Genomic DNA, 18,288 nt, shown 5'->3' with positions numbered 1-18,288 from the left:
TGTGGTCAGTGTTGGCCAGCCACCAATGGCAGCTGGGGGGGTAGCTGGTTGGCTTCAGGGACAGGAGCCAGTGGTAGTAGCCTATGTGGCAAGTCCTGCCCATCCGTAGGTGTCTTGGTGGCAGCTCCTTGTTGGTTAGCAGGGTTCCTGCTGCAGCTCAGTGAGGGCAGGGGCCGCGTGGTGGGGAAGGGCCCAGCACCTAGCATGTGGAGGATGGCCCAGGACTCTGCCCAGGGGCCTCTGGTGACAGGTCCAGGCTTCTCCCCGCCCTCGCCTCGGCCCCTGCCCCGGCCTCGCCCACACTGGGAACCGGGAGCACAGCTTTCTGTGCCAGTCTTGCCGTGCCTGGGGCACTGGGGGCCGGCCTTGCCCCTCACCCCAAACCGGTCCGTCCAGCCGTCCACCCGCCCCACCTCAGATACCCCAAGAAAGCCAGAGTCCAAACACGCGTGTAGCTAGGCGGGCAGATTTACTTGCAGCAGAGAAAGGACAAGGAGATGAATGAGCGGCAGCCCCAGTGGTACCAGGAGCGGCAGGGAGGGTGTGCCCAAGGCTCAGGCCTCCCCACCCACCTCGGGGTGCTTCTGCCGCAGGTGTTTGTCCAGGGTGGCCCGCAGGCCGAAGGGCACACAGCAATGGGGACACTCGAAGCGGGGGCTGCCAGGCCCCAGGCCATGCATGCGGCGGTGGCGATTGAGCTTGCTGCTCTGGGCACAGGCATAGGAGCAGAGCTCGCAGGAGTAGGGCCGCTCGCCCGTGTGGGAGCGCCGGTGCACCGTCAGGTTGCTGCTGTTGGTAAAGTGCTTCCCACAGAACTCACAGCTGCCCCCAGGCCCGCGGCTCTTGCCCACCGGCTTTGGCATCTTCTTTGGGGACAGCTCGCTCTTGGCAGGTTCAGTTCTCTCTTCCTTGGTGTTAGGTCCCCAGCTGGCCCCACCAGGGCCTACTTGAGCCCCACCGCCGGGAGCCCCCGGTTCCTGGACGCCTGCAGTGGCAGCAGCCCCGGCACCCTCCCCGCCTCTACCACATGGGAGGGTGCTGGCTGGGGCTGCAGCATGAGCAGCTGGCTCAGGAGGGGCAGTGGCAGAGGCCTGTTCCTGACTGGCTTCAGCCCTGCAGGGGCTCTGGGACTGGGGCTGCCGGTGGGTCTTCTTGTGGCGGTTGAGCTTGCTGCTCTGGGTACAGGTATAGGGACACTGGTCACAGGCATAGGGCCGCTCGCCGGTGTGTGAGCGCATGTGCACCTTGAGGTTACTGAAGGAGCTAAGGGTCTTTGTGCACACAGGGCAGGTGGGGCTCCGCCTGGAAACAATGCTCATTCGGGGGCCCTGGGCCTCTGCTTCAGGCCCCACCACGGCCGACACAGCAGCAGCCACCTCGGCCAGGCCCAGTAGTGGGGCCTCTGGGGCCTCAGCTTCCGTCTGGTAGATGGACAGTCCGTGGTCCCACTGGGCATGGCGCAGCAGTTTCCAGGCCCCCGTGAACTGCCTCCCACAGCGGAAGCAGCTCAGGGCCTTGGGGTCCTTGCGCTCTGCAAAGAGAAGGGCTGGCTGTTAGGGAGATGCATGAAAGCAGAAGTCCCACTCGCACCTGCCAGTTGGCTGCCTGCTGCAAGAACGGCCCTGTTCCAGGGGCTGAGAATGCATTCCCGGTCTTCAGAAGCTGAGGTTCAGAAGTGAGTGGACAGACTAGTGAGAAAAACCTGTGGAGTGGATGGGGACTATCTGGGGATCCTTTCTGTGTTGGAAAATCTTCAAGAAAGTGAAAGCAGAGTGGGGGGACAGAGGAGTGCTATTTTCTAGCAGAGATGGGGAGTGGAGGGGGTTAGGACGGCCTTACTGGAGACTGGACCAATCTCCCCATGCTGGGCACCAGCCATCACCCCGCCACTCATTCCACTTTTCACCTAAGCGAGAAATAAAACCTCTCATTTTCTTCCAGATGGGAAAACAGGCCGAGATGTTTCCCCCAGGTCACAAGCTTGGAAAGGTGGAGTTGGGGGTTCAGCCCACAGACCCAGAGAGGGCAAGACAGGTTTTCAGGAAAGATTGCTGGCTTGATTACTGAGCGGGTTTCTGTGCAAGGCTCCCAAGTTCATGGGTCCCACGCAGGGTCTCCTGTTACCTACTTTGTAGAAGAGGGGGCCAAGGCCCAACAAGTGGGGAGAAGCCCTAGCAGCCACCCAGAGGTCGGGGTGGGTCAGTAAAGGTAGGTCCCCCTGCACAGACCTCAAATTAAAAACCCCCCACAAACTGGATGTTTTTAGACCTTCCAAGTACTCCCAGTAAAGCATTTGCCTTTACTTTTCAAATTCTAGCCAGTCTGGGAAGGAGGAGGCTTTCCTGATCCAACACCAGGGGCAGGAGCACAGATGGGAGCTGGTGGGTGTCAGCCTGGCCTGACCTCTCCCGTTCCCTAGCTGTGTGACCTTGGGTGAGAAACACTCTTCTCTGGTCCTCAGGTTTCTCATGTGTTAGAATATGGGGCCCCCAAAGATCCTGTCCTTTCTAGGGTTGCCTGTGCGCCCTCAATAAACAGGAGCTGAGCTCACGTGGTTGAGGTGCCCACAGGGCTCCAAGTCCAAGCACCTGGGAGTGTTCCAGTGATTCCATCAAGGCCCCTCCCCAGGCCACCAGACCACCTGCTGGCTTCAAGTCTACAGCTGATTCTCAGCCCCTCCCCCTGCCCCACTACAGACCCCCCCCCCCAACCACCCCCAGCCCAGGCCTAAATAGAATTCCATTTCCCAAAAATCCTGGGAGCACATGGGCCAGGGGATGGAAATTTATAGGTTTGGAGGAGCCTCAGCCTGTGATGACCAAAAGCTCACCACGAGTCTAGCACCAAGTTAAGGGCTCATTCCCTCCCAAGGGAAGGAACCCAGGTGTCCAGACACCCAGGACCTGGCCCAAACCAGGGGCTTCCCAGCATGCAGGGCTGGGAGATTCCATCAGAGAGGAAAGCCAGAAGCCCCTTCCGGGGCTCTGAGCGAATGCACTAGCTCCTCAATCAGAAGCAATCAAGAGGTGGGAGGGGGCAGCATGCCGCTTCCAGTTGTCCTCAGCTTCCCCTCCCCCAGGCTGCTGCCCTCCCCAGAGGTCCCCCTACTGCCACACTGGTCCAGCCACCTGGCCAGTTATTTCTGGCCATGGGGAAGGAGAAGTGAAACCAGATTGGGGGTGTGTGTGTGTGGCAAATCCCCAGACCAGGCTTCAGGGGCTGGCCACACCCTGTGGGCGGCCCTCCTCCATGCCCAGCCTCCACCCCCACCCACCCCGCTCACCACTAGTCCCAGCCCTAGGACAGGGCAGGCCCTGGCCACGCCTAGGCTGCACCCGAAGGGGAGCGAGAAAGGGGAAGTAGTGTTCACTGCCCCGCCTGTCCAGCTCAGCCCCTTCTCCCACAGGAAGCCGGGCCCTTGAACTTGAGAGGGGGACTGCATCCCGGCTTGACTCACCTGAGCCCTGGCAGGGGCTGGGGCCTCTAAAAAGCTGACAGTCCAACTTCTTGTGGTCCATGAAAGCAGTGATGGCCTCCAACGGAAAGGTCTGCAGGCAACGGCCGCAGGTCAACAGATCTGGGTGTTTGTCCGTCCAGGGCTGGCGGTCTGCTGGGAGGAAGCGGGTGGTAAGCGTGGGGTGGGGCCAGGATGGGGGCTGGGGGTGCCGACGGTGAGGGAAAACCCAAAGGTCAGAATGGGGGCTGGAGGCCGGGACCAGGCAGGAGAAATAAGGCCGGGCCGGGGTAGGGGGTCGGGGGTCGGAGCCTGGAGGAGGGCGCCCCCGCCCCAAGTGAAGCGGGAGGGAGGCGGGGCAGGGGCAGGGGGCGCTCACCGCGAGGGTTGCCGATCAGTGGCGTCCACAGCGCCCACTGGTTCCGCGCGCCGAGGGCGTGGAGAGGGCTCCCGGCGGGCACGGGCTCGGGCCCGGGGGAGTGGCGGGCTTCGCCGTCGAACCGCCCCGGCGCGGCGCGGGCGCGGGCACTTCCTTCGGGGAGAAGAGCCCCAGCCCCGCGGCCTGCAGGGGCCGCGCGTCTGGCTCGGGCTTCACTTCGATGACGAGGTCCGGCATCTCCATCTCGTCGTCGGTGCTGGAGGCGGGCGCGGGGTCGACTCGGCGGGGCGTGCAGCCGGCCTTGCGGCGGGACATGGGTCGCGGGCCGGGCGGGCTGGCGGGCGGAGGACGCGAGGGCCGTGCGCTCTCAGACCGTGGCGCTCAGGTGAGTGACTGCGGCGACCCGCGGCGAACTCTTACACGTGCTGGCCCGGCCCGTGGCTCCGCCCCCGGGGGCGGGGCCTGACGGGAGAGGCTGGGGCGGCCCCGCAGGGGCCCCCGGCGGCAGCCCGGCTTGATCAAAGCCGAGCCCACCGCATTTTCTTAGGGACCAAATCTTAATGACGCCCAGGTCTCACTACCACGCACACAAACTGCTACTTCTGATTCCGTTTTAGGGGCCGGTGCAACTAAGGCGCACGGTGCCCACGCACACTCCCGGCTAGAGAGACAGAACAGTAAGGGCCACGTTTCTCCCTGGGCGCCTATGAGTAATCGGGACTGTTCCATTAAATGCATTACAATAAAAATCCAGTGGACAAACATTTTTTGAGCATTTACTGTGCACTGGGTTCTGCTCTAAGCACTGGGGATATAGCTGTGAACAAGACAGAAAATAAGAGGCACCTGAGTGGCTCAATGGTTGAGCATCTGCCTTCAGCTCAGGTCATGATCTTGGGGTTTTGGGATCCAGCCCTGCATCAGGACCCTGCAGGGAGCTGCTTCTCCCTCTGCCTATGTCTCTGCCTCTCTCTGTGTGTCTCTCATGAATAAATAAAATCTTTAAAGAAAAGAATCCCTGGCCTAACACAGTTTATTTCTGAGGGAGACAGGCTCAAAGAAGTAACTGCAAAACTTGGAGTGCCTTCCAGGATGACAAGTTGCAATGGGGCTAAATAAATCAAGGAGGGATTATAAAGGGTTACTGGGGTCGAGTGGGGAGGCTCACTTTTCTCCAGGGTAGAACATGGTGGAATTGAGACTTGAGGGAGGTGAGGGGACCAGCTAGCCTTGTGTGTTCAAGAATAACAAGGAAGGGGGGAGGGCATGGGTGATTGAGTTTTGTGAGAAAATGAGATCAGACCCAAGAGGGTCTTTTGCCCACTTTAAAATCTTCAGTTTTCTGAGACCAGAGCCTTGAGGGATAGTTTAAGGCCAGGAGGGTTGAGATCCTATAGATCCATCTGCTCTGCTCCAAAACCTGGAATCACCATTAAAAGCAAACAGGCAACTGTGTCACCTCCCTCCACGGGGGCCTCCTTGAACTTCCCTCCGCAAAGCAGCTCAGTTCTGATCACTGTTTGAAGTGGCATCGACACCCTGCCCCACCCTCCAACCCTTACAAGTTTTTTTTTTTTTTTTTCTTCCTGGCACTGGCCACATCATAACATAGACCTATTTGTTGACTGTCCTCTCTCCCCTCTCCACCCCCACCGGACACAAGCCCCCTGGTCTGTCCTCCCCAGCGTCCCCAGCCCAGCTCCCAGTGAACTTCACATGCTAATCTCTCCAGAGTACTGCTCCAGGCCAGAGGGTTCCTCATATTGTTATTCAGAGCTGAGCTCAATTATCCTCCCGAGAGCACTGACCACTGTATCTAATGTAGCCCCACCCTGCTGAAGGCCTTGCACCATGACCTCCATCTGTCCTCAATTCTTTCCTGGCTCTCAGCTTCCCCATCTACCATCAAAGGGGGCTTCTTCACAGCCACCTCCTTTGACCACCCAATTTTTTCTTTTAAGTTTATTTATTCGTGAGAGACACACAGAGAGAGGCAGAGACATAGGCAGAGGAGAGCCTGAAGCGGGACTCATCCCAGGATCCTGGGATCATGACCTAAGCAGAAGACAGACGCTCAACCACTGAGCCACCCAGGTGCCCTGAGCGCCCAACCAACTGTGCCACTTGTTACCCTTATTTTATTCCTTTTATTTTATCACTCATCGCAAGCCTTGAAGGATCTGGCTGAGGTATTTGCTCATGTATACCCTCTATGTGCCCCTCCCGGCCCTCCTTAATGATGTAGGTCCTAAGAGGGCAGGAGGTAAGGTTGGCCTCGTTCACAGAGATTCTCCTTGTTCATAGTTCAGTTAACAAATGTGTAGGGCACCTGGGTGGCTCAGTGGTTGAGCATCTGCCTTCGGCTCGAGTCGTGATCTCGGGTCTTGGGATCCAGTCCTCCATCAGGCTTCGTCCAGGGAGCCTGCTTCTCCCTCTGCCTCTCCCATGAAAAATAAAAAAATATTTAAAAAAACAACAACCAAAAAACAAATGTGTATTGAGCCTTCTGCTATGCACAGGCTCTCAATAGAGGCCGCAGAGGGCCTGTGTGCCAGGCACAAGGCCTGGGGGGCTCTGGTGGGAAGTGGAGGGCCCACCAAGCCTCTATCGTACTGAAAAAGTGTGGAAGGAAGGAATTCTAATCCGAGCCCCGAAGACCCACGTTCCAAAGCACTGGAGGCCAGACATTGCATCCTTCAAGGTCTGTTTCCCCCTTTGTGAAACGGGGCTGCAGGGAGGACTGCGAGGCAGAGCGGCCGCCGCGGTCCAGCCCCCAGCCCCGGCCCTCTGCGAGCCTCTCTTCCCTCCGTGTGCTGCGCGGCGGGCGCGGGTTTCCAAGGCGGGGAGCGGGGGTCCCGGGCGCAGGTGAAGGGCAAGGGCATGCACGTGGAGGGGGAGGGGGCGCAAACCCCCGAAGCTCCGTCCTTAGCTCAGCGCGCGGAGGACGTCCTCCGGGTTCTGAACCTGTTTCTTCTTCCCTAAGGCGGGCATCCCGGCCGGCCCCACCTCGCAGGCCGGCGGTGCGGACGGAGGCGACGGGCCAGGTGGCAGGCGGGTGGGCGCGGGGCCGCGCGGGCCTCGGAGCGCGGGAGCCCGCCCGGCACCACGTGGGGCGGCGGCGGCGGCGGGGCGGGCGGAACGCAGGCTGGGCGGCTCGCGGCCCGCCCGGGCCCTGCAGCCGGGGCGCCGGCGGAAGTGGGAGCGCGGCCGTCGCGGACCGCGGTGAGTGTCGGGGTGTCGGCGGCGGGGCGCGAGCACCGCGCGGTGCTCTCCCTCTCCCGGGGCCGCGGGCGCGTTCGGGGCCCCGCGCGGCCGCCCCGGGACTCGGGGCGGGGACCTTCCCGCGCCTCCCGGCGCTCGGGGGCGAGGATCGCGGCCGCCGCCCCGGCTTCCCGCTCTGGCGGGACGGCGTCGCGCGCGGGGCTGAGCCGCCAGGACCCCCAGCCCAGGCGGCGCGGGGGCCACGGACGCCTGGGGGCCCGGAGGACCTACTTAGTATAAGAAAAGGCCAGCCTGTGGGTGGCCAGGGCGGAGTGGAGAGGAACTGACCGGCGGGGGGCGGGGGCAGACGGGAGGGGAAGGACGCGGGGCTGGGGGTTCCGGGGTGTGTGTGTGTGGGGGGGGGCGACCGGTCAGCACTTTGGTTAATTCGCCGAGCTCTGTTAACCTGGCAACTCATCTAGTTCCCTCCCCTGGCAGATGTTTGTCCCCTGAACTGATCATTGCCATTTTCTTGGAAGTCCGCACTGAGGCCGCTATAAGGGAGGTCTGCAAATCTCCTGCCCTTGCTCATGACCCAAGTGATGAGCTCTGGAGTCTTAAGTATTCGATTAACTTTTTTTTTTTAAGATTTTTTTTTTAATTTTTTTTTTTTTTTTTTTTTTTTTAAATTTACGATAGTCACAGACCAGAGAGAGAGAGGCAGAGACACAGGAAGAGGGAGAAGCAGGCTCCATGCACCGGGAGCCCGACGTGGGATTCGATCCCGGGTCTCCAGGATCGCGCCCTGAGCCAAAGGCAGGCGCCAAACCGCTGCGCCACCCAGGGATCCCAAGATTTTATTTATTTATTCATGAGACACACACACAGAGGCAGAGACACAGGCAGAGGGAGAAGCAGGCTCTTTGCGAGGAACCCAGTGTGGGACTTCATCCCAGGACCCCAGGAGCACCACCTGAGCCAAAGGCAGATGCTCAACCACTGAGCCACCCAGGTGCCCCTTGATTAGCTTTTCAAGTAGTGAGGGATGGGCCTGGACATTTTTCTGAAATCCTCTTGAGGGAAATCCTTGGCCTGGAGACTGAAAGGATAAAGGATTCTGAAGCCTGGTCACCAGGGAGCATGGATAACGCCTGCTTTTGCCTTCTTGGGCACACCCTAGGTGACCTTTCCTATATCCATTCTTTATCAGATCACACCTTGGTTCCAAAAGCTCTGGTGGCCCTCCAGTGCTGGCGGGGGAACAAATCTTTCCTGCTGAGGGCAGGGGTGATGGCCTGGATCTGTTGTCAGGCCAACCTGGGTTTGCTCCCTTTTCATACTACCCAGACAGCTTGCACCCAGTAAGTGATTTGCCATTTCTCAGTTCTAGTTTCCTCCTCCAGAAAATGGGGATTGGGAATCACATGGCAGGACCCGTCCCTGTTTGGTTTCCCCTAACAGAGAAAGCAAGTCTGTACACTGGTCCACCCTTACTTTTGTTTCATCCAGGGATTTAACATAATTTGTGACCGTTTCTTTGTTCAGTACTAGCCCTAGAGACTAGGGTGTTTCTCTTAAATCACTCAAGTGTTAACCTAGGTTGGGTGAAAACCCTGGGGGCCGATGACTCTTAGTAAGGTTGGATTGCAGTGGCCAGGTAAATTAGAAAATGTGTATATCCTTTAATCCCATTTACAGTGGTAGTGGTCAAATAAAGAAAATGTATATTGTACCCACTAAACTAATATAGCAGTGTGTATTAACTAACTGGAATTTAAATAAAAATGTAGGGATCCCTGGGTGGCTCAGTGGTTGAGTGCCTGCTTTCAGCCCAGGGCATGATCCTGGAATTCCGGGATCGAGTCCCATATCGGGCTCCCTGCATGGAGCCTGCTTCTCCCTCTGCCTGTGTCTCTGCCTGTCTCCGTGTGTCTCTCATGAATAAATAAATAAAATCTTTTAAAAATAAATAAAGTAAAAATGTAAAAAAAAAAAGAAAAAAAGAAACATGTATATATCCCATAAATCCCGTTTACTGTGGTCTTCCCCGTCAGGGAAAACCCGGAGAGTCTGCCTTGGTTCTCCCCTCAGTCCATCAGCAAATAGTGAGGGCTTTTGACCTTCAACAAACCCTCGTCTGATCACTTTTCCCCACCTGCGCAGTCCCCGCCCTGTCCCAGGCACCCTCCTCTGCCTGCCTGGGCCACCGCAGTGGCTTCCTGCCTGGGCTCCCTGCTTCTCCCTTGTCTCTCACAGTCCGCTGTCTCCTGTCTCCGTACACAGGCAGGAGGATCATGTGAAATTCGAAGCCACGAGGGATGGGCTATCCCTCTTCTGCTCAGAACCCATCCCCTGGGTCCTGTGTCACTCAGAGTAGAGAGCCAGGTCTTGGCATCAAAGCCTCTCCCTGCACAATCTGCCCTGCTCCCCCCTCCTCCACATTGGCTGGCCTCCTTGCTTTGCTTCAAAGTCACAGGCTTCTGTGGCCTTTGCATTTGCTGTTCCCGCTGGCTGGAATGCTTTCCCCCTCAGATCTCTACATGACTCTGTTCCTCCTTCCTTTTGGGCCTGTGCTCAAGTACAACACCCTTGCTGGCCAGCTATCTCTTGCCCCCAGGCCAGGTCAGGCCAGGCAGCCCCTCGGGCACCTGAGGCCCCTAGCCTCGTAGTTCATTCCAGCCCTGCCCACCCTGGGTCAGCATTGTCTGGAGACAAGTCTGTGTCACCCACTGAACTGTGACAGCAAGGCCAGGTTGTTTCACTCAACAGCTGTGACCCCAGCACCGCCGCAGGTGTGCTGGGCATGGAACAGGCCCTCGGATAATGTGAAGGGGTGAATCTTTTCATACCTTCAGCAAATATTTACTGAGCTCCCCCTGTTTGCCAGGCCCTGGGTGGGGCTGGGGGTGGAGTTGGGAAATAATTGGATGTGTCCTTTCTCTCAATGTCGTGTGTTCTGTGGCAGAACGGACATCATGTAGGTAAACGAATGCATATCTTCAGGAGGCAATAGTGCCATGGAGACAAGATAATTCAGGCTGAAGGGGCTACTGTCTTCCTCCCTGTAAAGGGGGATGTTTGGGCAGGGACCGGAGTGAACTGAGGGAGGGTGAGCCATGTATGCAGAAATCGATCGGTCTCCCATCCGGAAGAGGGTTCCAGGAAAGAATGTGCTTGACATGTTCAAGGACAAACAGCATCGAGCAAAGGGTGGAGGGGCAAGATATGAGGTCAGAGAGCTGATAGGGTCTTGTGGCTGTTGTGAGGGCTTAGGCTTTTTGCTTTTGGTGATGTGGGAGCCATGGGAGAGCTCCGAGCAGAGGAGGGGTGTGCTTGGACTTAGTTCTTTTTTTTTTTTTTTTTCGGACTTATTTCTAAGAGGAACCCTGACGGCCGAGTCTGCGTGGGGAGCAGGCTGTAGGGTGAAGGTGGCAGCTGGGGGCCCTGTGGGGAGGAGACTGGTGTAGACCAGGTGGCAGGTGACAGGAGGAGGAGACAGAGTGGGATGGGGGCGGGGGGGGGTGAGGAGTTGCTGGATTCTGGGTACAATTTTGAAGGTGGAGCTCATGGGCCTTTTTGACGGATGGAATGTGGGTGGCAAAGAAAGTGGGGAGGAGGGCAGCCTGGGTGGCTCGTTTAGCACCGCCGTCAGCTGGGAGCATGATCCTGGGGACCAGGGATCAAGTCTCATGCCGGGTTCCCACGTCGTTGGGTTCCCTGCAGGGAGCCTGCTTCTCCCTCTGCCTCTCTCTCTCTCTCTCTCTCTCTCTCTCTCTGTGTGTGTCTCTCATGAATAAATAAATAAAATCTAAAAAAAAAAAAGTAAAAGAAAAAAGAAAGAAAGCGGAGAGGAGTCCAGGACACTGTGAAATCCTAGGAGGTCTTTTTATTTTTGTTATTTTTTAATTTCCATTTCACAGATGAGGAACCTAAGCAGGGAGGCTGCTTGTAGAGTCGCAGTGACCTGCCCAGATCCCTTGTGAGTCTGGAGGGAATAAGAACCACCTGCCTTCCTGAATCCACATCTTCACCTGCTCTGCCGTGGGGTAAGCTCTGGCCTGCCTCCCGGGCTTGTATGGCCCACCAGCCAAGCATGGGTTTTACTTTTTTTTTTTTTTTTGGAAGACCTTATTTATTTATGAGAGACACACAGAGAAAGGTAGAGACACAGGCAGAGGGAGAAGCAGGCTCCCTCTGGGGAGCCTGATGTGTGACTCCATCCTGGGACCCTGGGATCATGCCCTGAGCCTAAGGTAGGTGCTAAACCACTGAGATATTCAGGTGCCCGGGTTTTACATTTTTAAGTGCTTGGAAAAACTTTAAGAGTTTTCGTGTGTGCCTGAAATTATACAAAATTCAAATTGCAGTGCCCCAGTAAGTACGGTTCTAAGGGGGAACAGCCGTATTCATTGCTTTCATATCTGTCTCTGGCTGCCTGCTTGTAGTTGTGACAGACTCTGTAGCCCAAAGCATAAAATATTTACTGTTGGGCCCTTTACAAGAGAAAATTTGCTGACTTCTAGTAAGGATTCAATTTGGGCCACTAGTGGTGCGGGGAGGGGTCTGATCTGTAGGGCTTGGCAGCTTAGACCCTGAGAAAGGTCTGGGCTGAGACAGAAAGTTTGGGGAGTGGGTAAGGATGGGGAGAGGAAGTTCAGATTCCTGAGAGGGAATCTAACATTTTCATTTTCACTTTAGTTTTTTTTGTTTTTTAGGTTTTATTTTAAGTAAGCTCCAAAGACCACCCTATCAAGAGACGCATGCTCTACCAACTGAGCCAGCAAGATGCCCTGGGAAGTTCACAACTTTTCCAGGGACATGGAAGCATTATAATATGCCCCTTTCTTTTTGAAATCAGAATTTAAAAAGATTACTCTGAGGGGGCGCCAGCTGCCTCGATTGTTAGAGTATGTGACTCTTGATCTCAGGGTTGTGGGTTTGAGCCCCATGTTGGGGTAGAGATGACGTCAATAAAATAAAATAAAATCTTTTTTTTTTAAATATTTTATTTATTCATGAGAGATACAGAGAGAGGGAGGCAGAGACATAGCCAGAGGGAGAAGCAGGCTCCATGCAGGGACCCTAATGTGGGACTTGATCCCGGGATTCCAGGATCATGCCCTGGCCCAAAGGCAGGCGCTTAACCGCTGAGCCACCCAGGGACTCCCCCAAAATAAAATCTTTGAAAAAAAAGTTACTTTGAATAGTACAGACTGTAAAAGCCATAACAAGGGGAGCAGCTAAAAGGCCCCTGCTCGGGGATCCCTGGGTGGCGCAGTGGTTAAGCGCCTATGGTTCTCAACTATAGACATTTTTATTTTGTCCCTGCTGGGGACCTTTGGCAAAATATGAAGAACTTTTTTTTTTTTTGGTAGATATCATTTCTTTTTTTTTTTTAATTTTTATTTATTTATGATAGTCACAGAGAGAGAGAGAGGAGAGGCGCAGAGACATAGACAGAGGGAGAAGCAGGCTCCATGCACCGGGAGCCCGATGTGGGATTCGATCCTGGGTCTCCAGGATTGCGCCCTGGGCCAAAGGCAGGCGCCAAACCGCTGCGCCACCCAGGGATCCCGGTAGATATCATTTCTAAGAATGTATCCACTAAATTTTTTCTTAAATTTTTAAACTTTTTTTTTTTTTTAAAGATTTTATTTATTTATTCATGAAAGACACAGAGAGAGGCAGAGACACAGGCAGAGGGAGAAACAGGCTCCATGCAGGGAGCCCGACACAGGACTTGATCCCAGGACTCCAGGATTATGCCCTGGGCCGAAGGCAGGCGCTAAGCCGCTGAGCCACCCAGGGATCCCTTCTTAAAATTTTTAAAAATATTTTATTTATTTATTCATGAAAGACACAGAGAAAGGCAGAGACATAGATCCCAGGACCTCGAGATCACGACCTGAGCCAAAGGCAGATGCTCAACTACTGAGCCACCCAGGTACCCCTTTTTAAAAAAAAATTATTGGGGTAAAGCAAACATAAGCTGTGCCCCTTTATCTACTTATTTGATTTCATTTAATTTTTTTAAAGATTTTATTTATTCATGAGAGACACAGAGAAAGAGAGAGGCAGAGACACAGGCAGAGGGAGAAGCAGGCTCCATGCAGGAAGCCCAATGTGGGACTCAATCCGGGTCTCCAGGATCACACCCTGGCTGAAGGCAGCGCTGAACCGGTGAGCCACCAGGGCTGCCCTCATTTCATTGTAATTTAATTTAATTTAATTTTATGTAATCTCTACCCCCAATGTGGGGCTGGAATTTACAACCCTGAGATCAAGAGTTTCGTGCAAGGGACGCCTGGGTGGTTCAGCGGTTTAGCGCCTGCCTTCAGCTCGGTGCGTGATCCTGGAGTCCCAGGATCGAGTCCCACATCGGGCTCCCTACATGGAGCCTGCTTCTCCCTCTGCCTGTGTCTCTGCCTCTCTCTCTGGGTCTCTTATGAATAAATAAATAAAATCTTAAAAAAAAAAAAAAGATAGTTACATACTACTGACTGAGCCAGCCAGGTACCCCAATATATGGAGAACTTTTTTAGAAAAGGCTTTAGGGGGATCTGGTTGGCTCAGTCGGTACAGCATGGAACTAACTCTTGATCTCAGGGTTATAATTTCAAGCCCCATGCTGGATATAGAGATTACTTAAACAGCAACAACAACAAAAAACCCCAAACAACTTTTTTTAAAAAAAGGCTTTATGAGATATAACTCTCATACCATACTATTCACCAATGGGAGACAGTTTTGGTGGTCACAGCTTGGAGTAGGCGTTGGGGATACTACTGGCATCTAGTGGGTAGAGACCTGGGCTGCTGCTAAAATCCTACACCTCTGCACCTGACAGCCACCCACAACATGACAAAGAGTGATCCTGCCCCAAATATCAACCATGCTGAGGTTGAGAGACCCTTATCTACAGCCTTGGCCCATTTCTCTGCAGGGTCCTTTCTTGCAAGGAGCTCACAGTTGGCTGTAGAGACAGGAAGAGGGTAACAAGGAAAAAGATCATCTCCATCTCCTCCATACCGTGAGCGGCCCAGGGATGGGACACTGGGTGCCTAAAATTTGTCAATTGTTTCAGTAATCACTTTATTTTATTTTTAGTTTTTAAAAGATTTTATTTATTTATTCATGAGAGACACACAGAGAGAGGCAGAGACATAGGCAGAGGGAGAAGCAGGCTCCCTGTGGGGAGCCAGATGTGGGACTTGATCCCTGGATCCCAGGATCACGACCTGAGCCCAAGGCAGATGCTCAACCACTGAGCCACCCAGGTGCCCCAGTAATTACCACAAAGAGGACTAAGCCATAGAGAGGGGTGCAGCTACCTGAAACTTAGACACCCCCCAAGCTTGCTCATAGAACTGGCACTTCCCTATATGCAACCAACATCACAACATTGGCCCTTAATGTGTCCCCACATTAAACACCATATGATTGTTAGGGCATTTAGTCCCCAGGACAACCCCATGCAGTGGGTCCTCTTACCATCCCTATTTTACAGATGGGGAAACAATCTTACCTAAATTTTTCTTTCTTTTTATTTATTTTTTTTTAATTTTTTTTTTTAAGATTTATCCATTCATTCATTTAGAGAGAGCAAGGAGAGAGGCAGAGACACAGGCAGAGGGAGAAGCAGGCTCCACGCAGGAAGCCCGATATGGGACTCGATCCCGGGTCTCCAGGATCACATCCCGGGCTGCAGGCGGCGCTAAACCGCTGCGCCACCGGGGCTGCCCTTTTTTTTTTTTTTTTAAAGTATGTTTTACAAAGGAACAACAGCTTCAAGTGAAAGACTATACCTAACACGTGGAATTTCAAGTGTTTTTTTTTTAATTTATTTTTATTTATTTATGATAGACCTAGAGAGAGAGAGAGAGAGAGAGAGAGAAGCAGAGGCACAGGCAGAGGAGAGGGAGAAGCAGGCTCCATGCTGGGAGCCCGACGTGGGACTCGATCCCGGGACTCCAGGATCACGCCCTGGGCCAAAGGCAGGCGCGAAACCGCTGAGCCACCTAGGGATCCCCCATACCTAAACTTTTCTAGAGAGGCTACCATGTCCCACATGAGCCTGTTAAATCCTGGTAACACGCTGAGGTGGTCATCAGTACCATTTCTCCCTACAACGGAAGAGGAAACTCTCTTCATTCATTCTTCTTCATTCATTCATTCTTCATTCATTCATTCTTCATTCATTCATTCATTCCTGATAAACACCGAGAGAGGCAAAGACATAGGCAGAGGAAGAAGCAGGCTTCCTGTGGGGAACCTGATAGGGACTTGATCCCAGAACCCTGGGACCACGACCTGGGCTGAAGGCAGACACTTAACCACTGAGCCACCCAGGCTGACCCAAGGAAAGTGTCTCTTGCTAAGCTGGTCTGGGAGCTCAGTCTCCCCTCCATTCATTCAAGCAGGAACAATATTTAAGGGGCCTGGTGTCTGTGCCACCACCACACAGTGTTCCAGGAGCTGGAGATACAGCAGGAGGCAAAAAGCCAGGCCGCTGCCCACAGGGAGGCCGGTCTCTAGCAAGGGACAAAGGCCATAAGCAGAATGATATATAGCATGTCAGAAGAGTTCTGTGTGCTGTGAAGAGAGATGAAGCTAAGAGGGGCTGGATGGGATGTACAGGAGGACTTGAAGATAGCCTGCTCCAAGGAGGCAGACAGGTGGTAAAAGCAGAGGGAGTGTCAAGGTGCAAGGGTCTGAGAGGGATTTCGGTGGCAAAGAGGCAGGTGAGGCTGGGTTAGAGAGGGTGCTGGCAGGGTACGGAGCACACAGGGCCATTGACTTTAGCTTTGACTCAGGGTGAGGTGGGAGCCAGGAGAGGGCTCCTAGTGGAGGAAGGATGCAACCTGACTCGGGTGGTAGATGGCAGGTATTGGGTATTAAGCAGGTGCCTCTGGCTGTGTGTGTGGGGAAAGACTTGGGGGTAAGGGGACAGTGAAAGTGGAAGCCAGGGGCCCAGGGAGGACCTGGCTTCAGTAGTCCAAGCAGGAAGTGATGGTGGCTAGACCAGGATGTGGGCAGTGGAGAGAGAGAAGCATTAGGCTCAGAATACATCAACAGGAGTTGATCCTTGAACAACACCGGTTTGAACTGCATCAGTCCACGTATACATGGATTTTTTTTCAATAAATACAGTACAACACTGTAAATGTATTTTCCCTTCTGTATGATTTTTTTCATAAAATTTGCTTTTCTCTAGCTTTTCTCTAGCTCAGGAGGCACATGGGGTCCATTTGTCCTACCCCTGCACATGATGGCTTTGATGCCTGAGTTAAGGTAGTATCCACTGGGTTCCTCCCTTAGAAAGTTACTGTTTACTCCTTATGACAAATATTTTGTGGGGAAGTACTTTAAGACTGTGCATACACTAGACCTCATCCAACACTCATCCACAAATTTTAGTATCCATTGGATTTTAGTTCCTTATGTATTCTTTTATTTATTTATAATTAGCATGGACTCATGGATTTCTATTTTATTCAGTGGGTTATAATTGTACCTATCTTTTTATTTGTTTATTTTTTAAGATTCTATTTTTAAGTAATCCCTATACCCCAGGTGGGGCTCGAACTTACAACCCCGGAGATCAACAGCCCTATGTTCTACTGACTGAGCCAGCCAGGTGCCCCCATGTAACTATCATTGTTTTAATGTTTACATCATTCCAGAGTTGGCCTCTGGAAGCCCTTTTAAGCTGGCTTCTGTGTGACTGGGAATTTATTTGGAAGAGAGCCTCTCCCTATGGGTTAGATGGGCTGTGAGAGAGGAGAGGAGGCAGGAGTTCTCTCTTTCAGCAAATATTTATTGCCAGGGACTGGGTATAAAACACTGATAAAAGCAGTCGAAAGTTTCTGCTTGGGACGCCTGGGTGGTTCAGTGGTTGAGCATATGGCTTTGGCTCAGGGCCTGATCCTGGAGTCCCAGGATCGAGTCCCACGTCGGGCTCCCTGAGTGGAGCCTGCTTCTCCCTCTGCCTGTGCCTCTCTCTCTCTCTCTCTCTCTCTCTCTGTCATGAATAAATAAATAAAATCTTCAAAAAAAAAAAAGTTTTTGCTCAAAATAAAATAAAATAAAAAGAAAGTTTCTGCTCTCATGGACCTTGTGAATGGTGGTAGCAGTTCCCAGGGGAGGGGTTCCTGGTGGAGGGAGGGCATAGAGTTTAGAAGGAGAATCTGGAACTGGGTTTTGGACAAATTGAGTTGAGGACGGACAGACACACCTTTGCTCCCTGCCTCCCTCTCATTTGTAGTCCCACACTCCCACTGTAACAACCTCTTGCTCTTCTTCACCCAACAGCCAGAAGAATGCAGACTCCACTGGCCATTCCTGTGTCTGTGCTCCGGCTCCCCCGGGGTCCTGATGGCTTGAGCCGAGGCTTTGCCCCAGATGGACGCAGGGCCCCCCCGAAGCCAGAGGTTCCCCAAACCCTGGGGGCTCCAGTAGTTCAAGAATCTCGGGAATCCCAGGAACAGCAGGCGCGAGCCGCACTTCGGGAACGCTACCTCCGCAGCCTGCTGGCCATGGTGGGTCACCAGGTGAGCTTCACATTGCACGAGGGCGTGCACGTGACTGCCCACTTCGGAGCCACAGACCTGGACGTGGCCAACTTCTACGTGTCGCAGCTGCAGACGCCGATAGGTGTGCAGGCCGAGGCGCTGCTGCGGTGTAGTGACATTATTGCGTACACCTTCAAGCCGTAAGGATGTTACTAGGTTCACCTTTCTGCTGTGGGCCTAGCCACAGGGTCCCAGCCCTTCACACGTTGGTGGGCCCCATAGAGTTTGGAACTAATTCCCTTGGAATTTTGAGCCGAGCTCCAGCAACTCAGGCTTCTTGGGACCTCCAGGGTCTCGTCAGTAAAATTCCACTGCAACCTCAGGATTTTAGAGCCTGTTGAAATGAAAGCTCTACCTCACAGAACTCTAAACTCTGAAATAGGGCCTCATGGCTGTTCCTGAAGACTGGGGCTGGGGGTAGGTAATAAAAGCAGATTGCAGAATGGAAAATTGTTTTTTGAAGTTGCAGAGTTCAGCCATCCTGAAGGATACTGTCCTCCTACTAAAGAACCGACTTTCCCAGGAAAATTCGCGTCTTGTTCTTTGTTGTTGTTTTTTAAATTGTAGCACACAAGGATGGAGCCAGATTTAGGAAGTGGAAGGGTGGCTGGGCAGGGGCTGAATCCGGTGGATCTGGGCCAAGAAGAGGACACATCAAGGGGCTGGGAGGAGCTCGGGTAAAG

At 53.7% G+C, this 18,288-nt stretch overlaps 2 protein-coding genes across 8 annotated transcripts; one reads left to right on the top strand and one right to left on the bottom strand.

Annotated features, from left to right (window-relative positions):
- Positions 1 to 450: 450 nt before the first annotated feature.
- Positions 451 to 5,338, bottom strand: ZNF296 (zinc finger protein 296). Its single transcript, XM_055311632.1, is given in 4 exon segments — positions 451 to 1,531; positions 3,458 to 3,607; positions 3,834 to 3,978; positions 3,981 to 5,338. Coding segments are annotated over 4 exon segments (1,440 nt in total). The 5' UTR covers positions 4,149 to 5,338; the 3' UTR covers positions 451 to 554.
- Positions 3,541 to 18,086, top strand: GEMIN7 (gem nuclear organelle associated protein 7). Of its 7 annotated transcripts, XM_055311636.1 has the most exons (4): positions 6,965 to 7,055; positions 10,955 to 11,080; positions 13,978 to 14,064; positions 17,346 to 18,086. In XM_055311636.1, the coding sequence occupies exon 4, from the start codon at positions 17,354 to 17,356 to the stop codon at positions 17,747 to 17,749; it is 396 nt and encodes a 131-aa protein (XP_055167611.1). In that variant the 5' UTR covers positions 6,965 to 7,055; positions 10,955 to 11,080; positions 13,978 to 14,064; positions 17,346 to 17,353; the 3' UTR covers positions 17,750 to 18,086. The 7 variants fall into 7 exon arrangements, 6 of the variants coding, with proteins under 6 accessions (XP_055167614.1, XP_055167610.1, XP_055167612.1 ...); XM_055311635.1 differs by lacking the exons at positions 6,965 to 7,055; positions 13,978 to 14,064 and adding an exon at positions 3,550 to 3,567; XR_008662605.1 differs by lacking the exons at positions 13,978 to 14,064; positions 17,346 to 18,086 and adding an exon at positions 12,892 to 12,978 and having other exon boundaries at positions 6,959 to 7,055.
- Positions 18,087 to 18,288: the final 202 nt, after the last annotated feature.

Source organism: Nyctereutes procyonoides, unplaced genomic scaffold (genome assembly GCF_905146905.1).
Source record: "Nyctereutes procyonoides isolate TBG_1078 unplaced genomic scaffold, NYPRO_anot_genome, whole genome shotgun sequence".
NCBI lineage: Eukaryota > Metazoa > Chordata > Mammalia > Carnivora > Canidae > Nyctereutes > Nyctereutes procyonoides.
Note: the sequence above shows the minus strand (reverse complement) of the source record. Positions and strands in the feature narration are given on the sequence as shown.

Excerpts from the sequence above, each read along its gene's own strand:
- GEMIN7 (XM_055311639.1), top strand. The coding sequence starts at position 17,354 with ATGCAGACTCCACTGGCCATTCCTGTGTCTGTGCTCCGGCTCCCCCGG.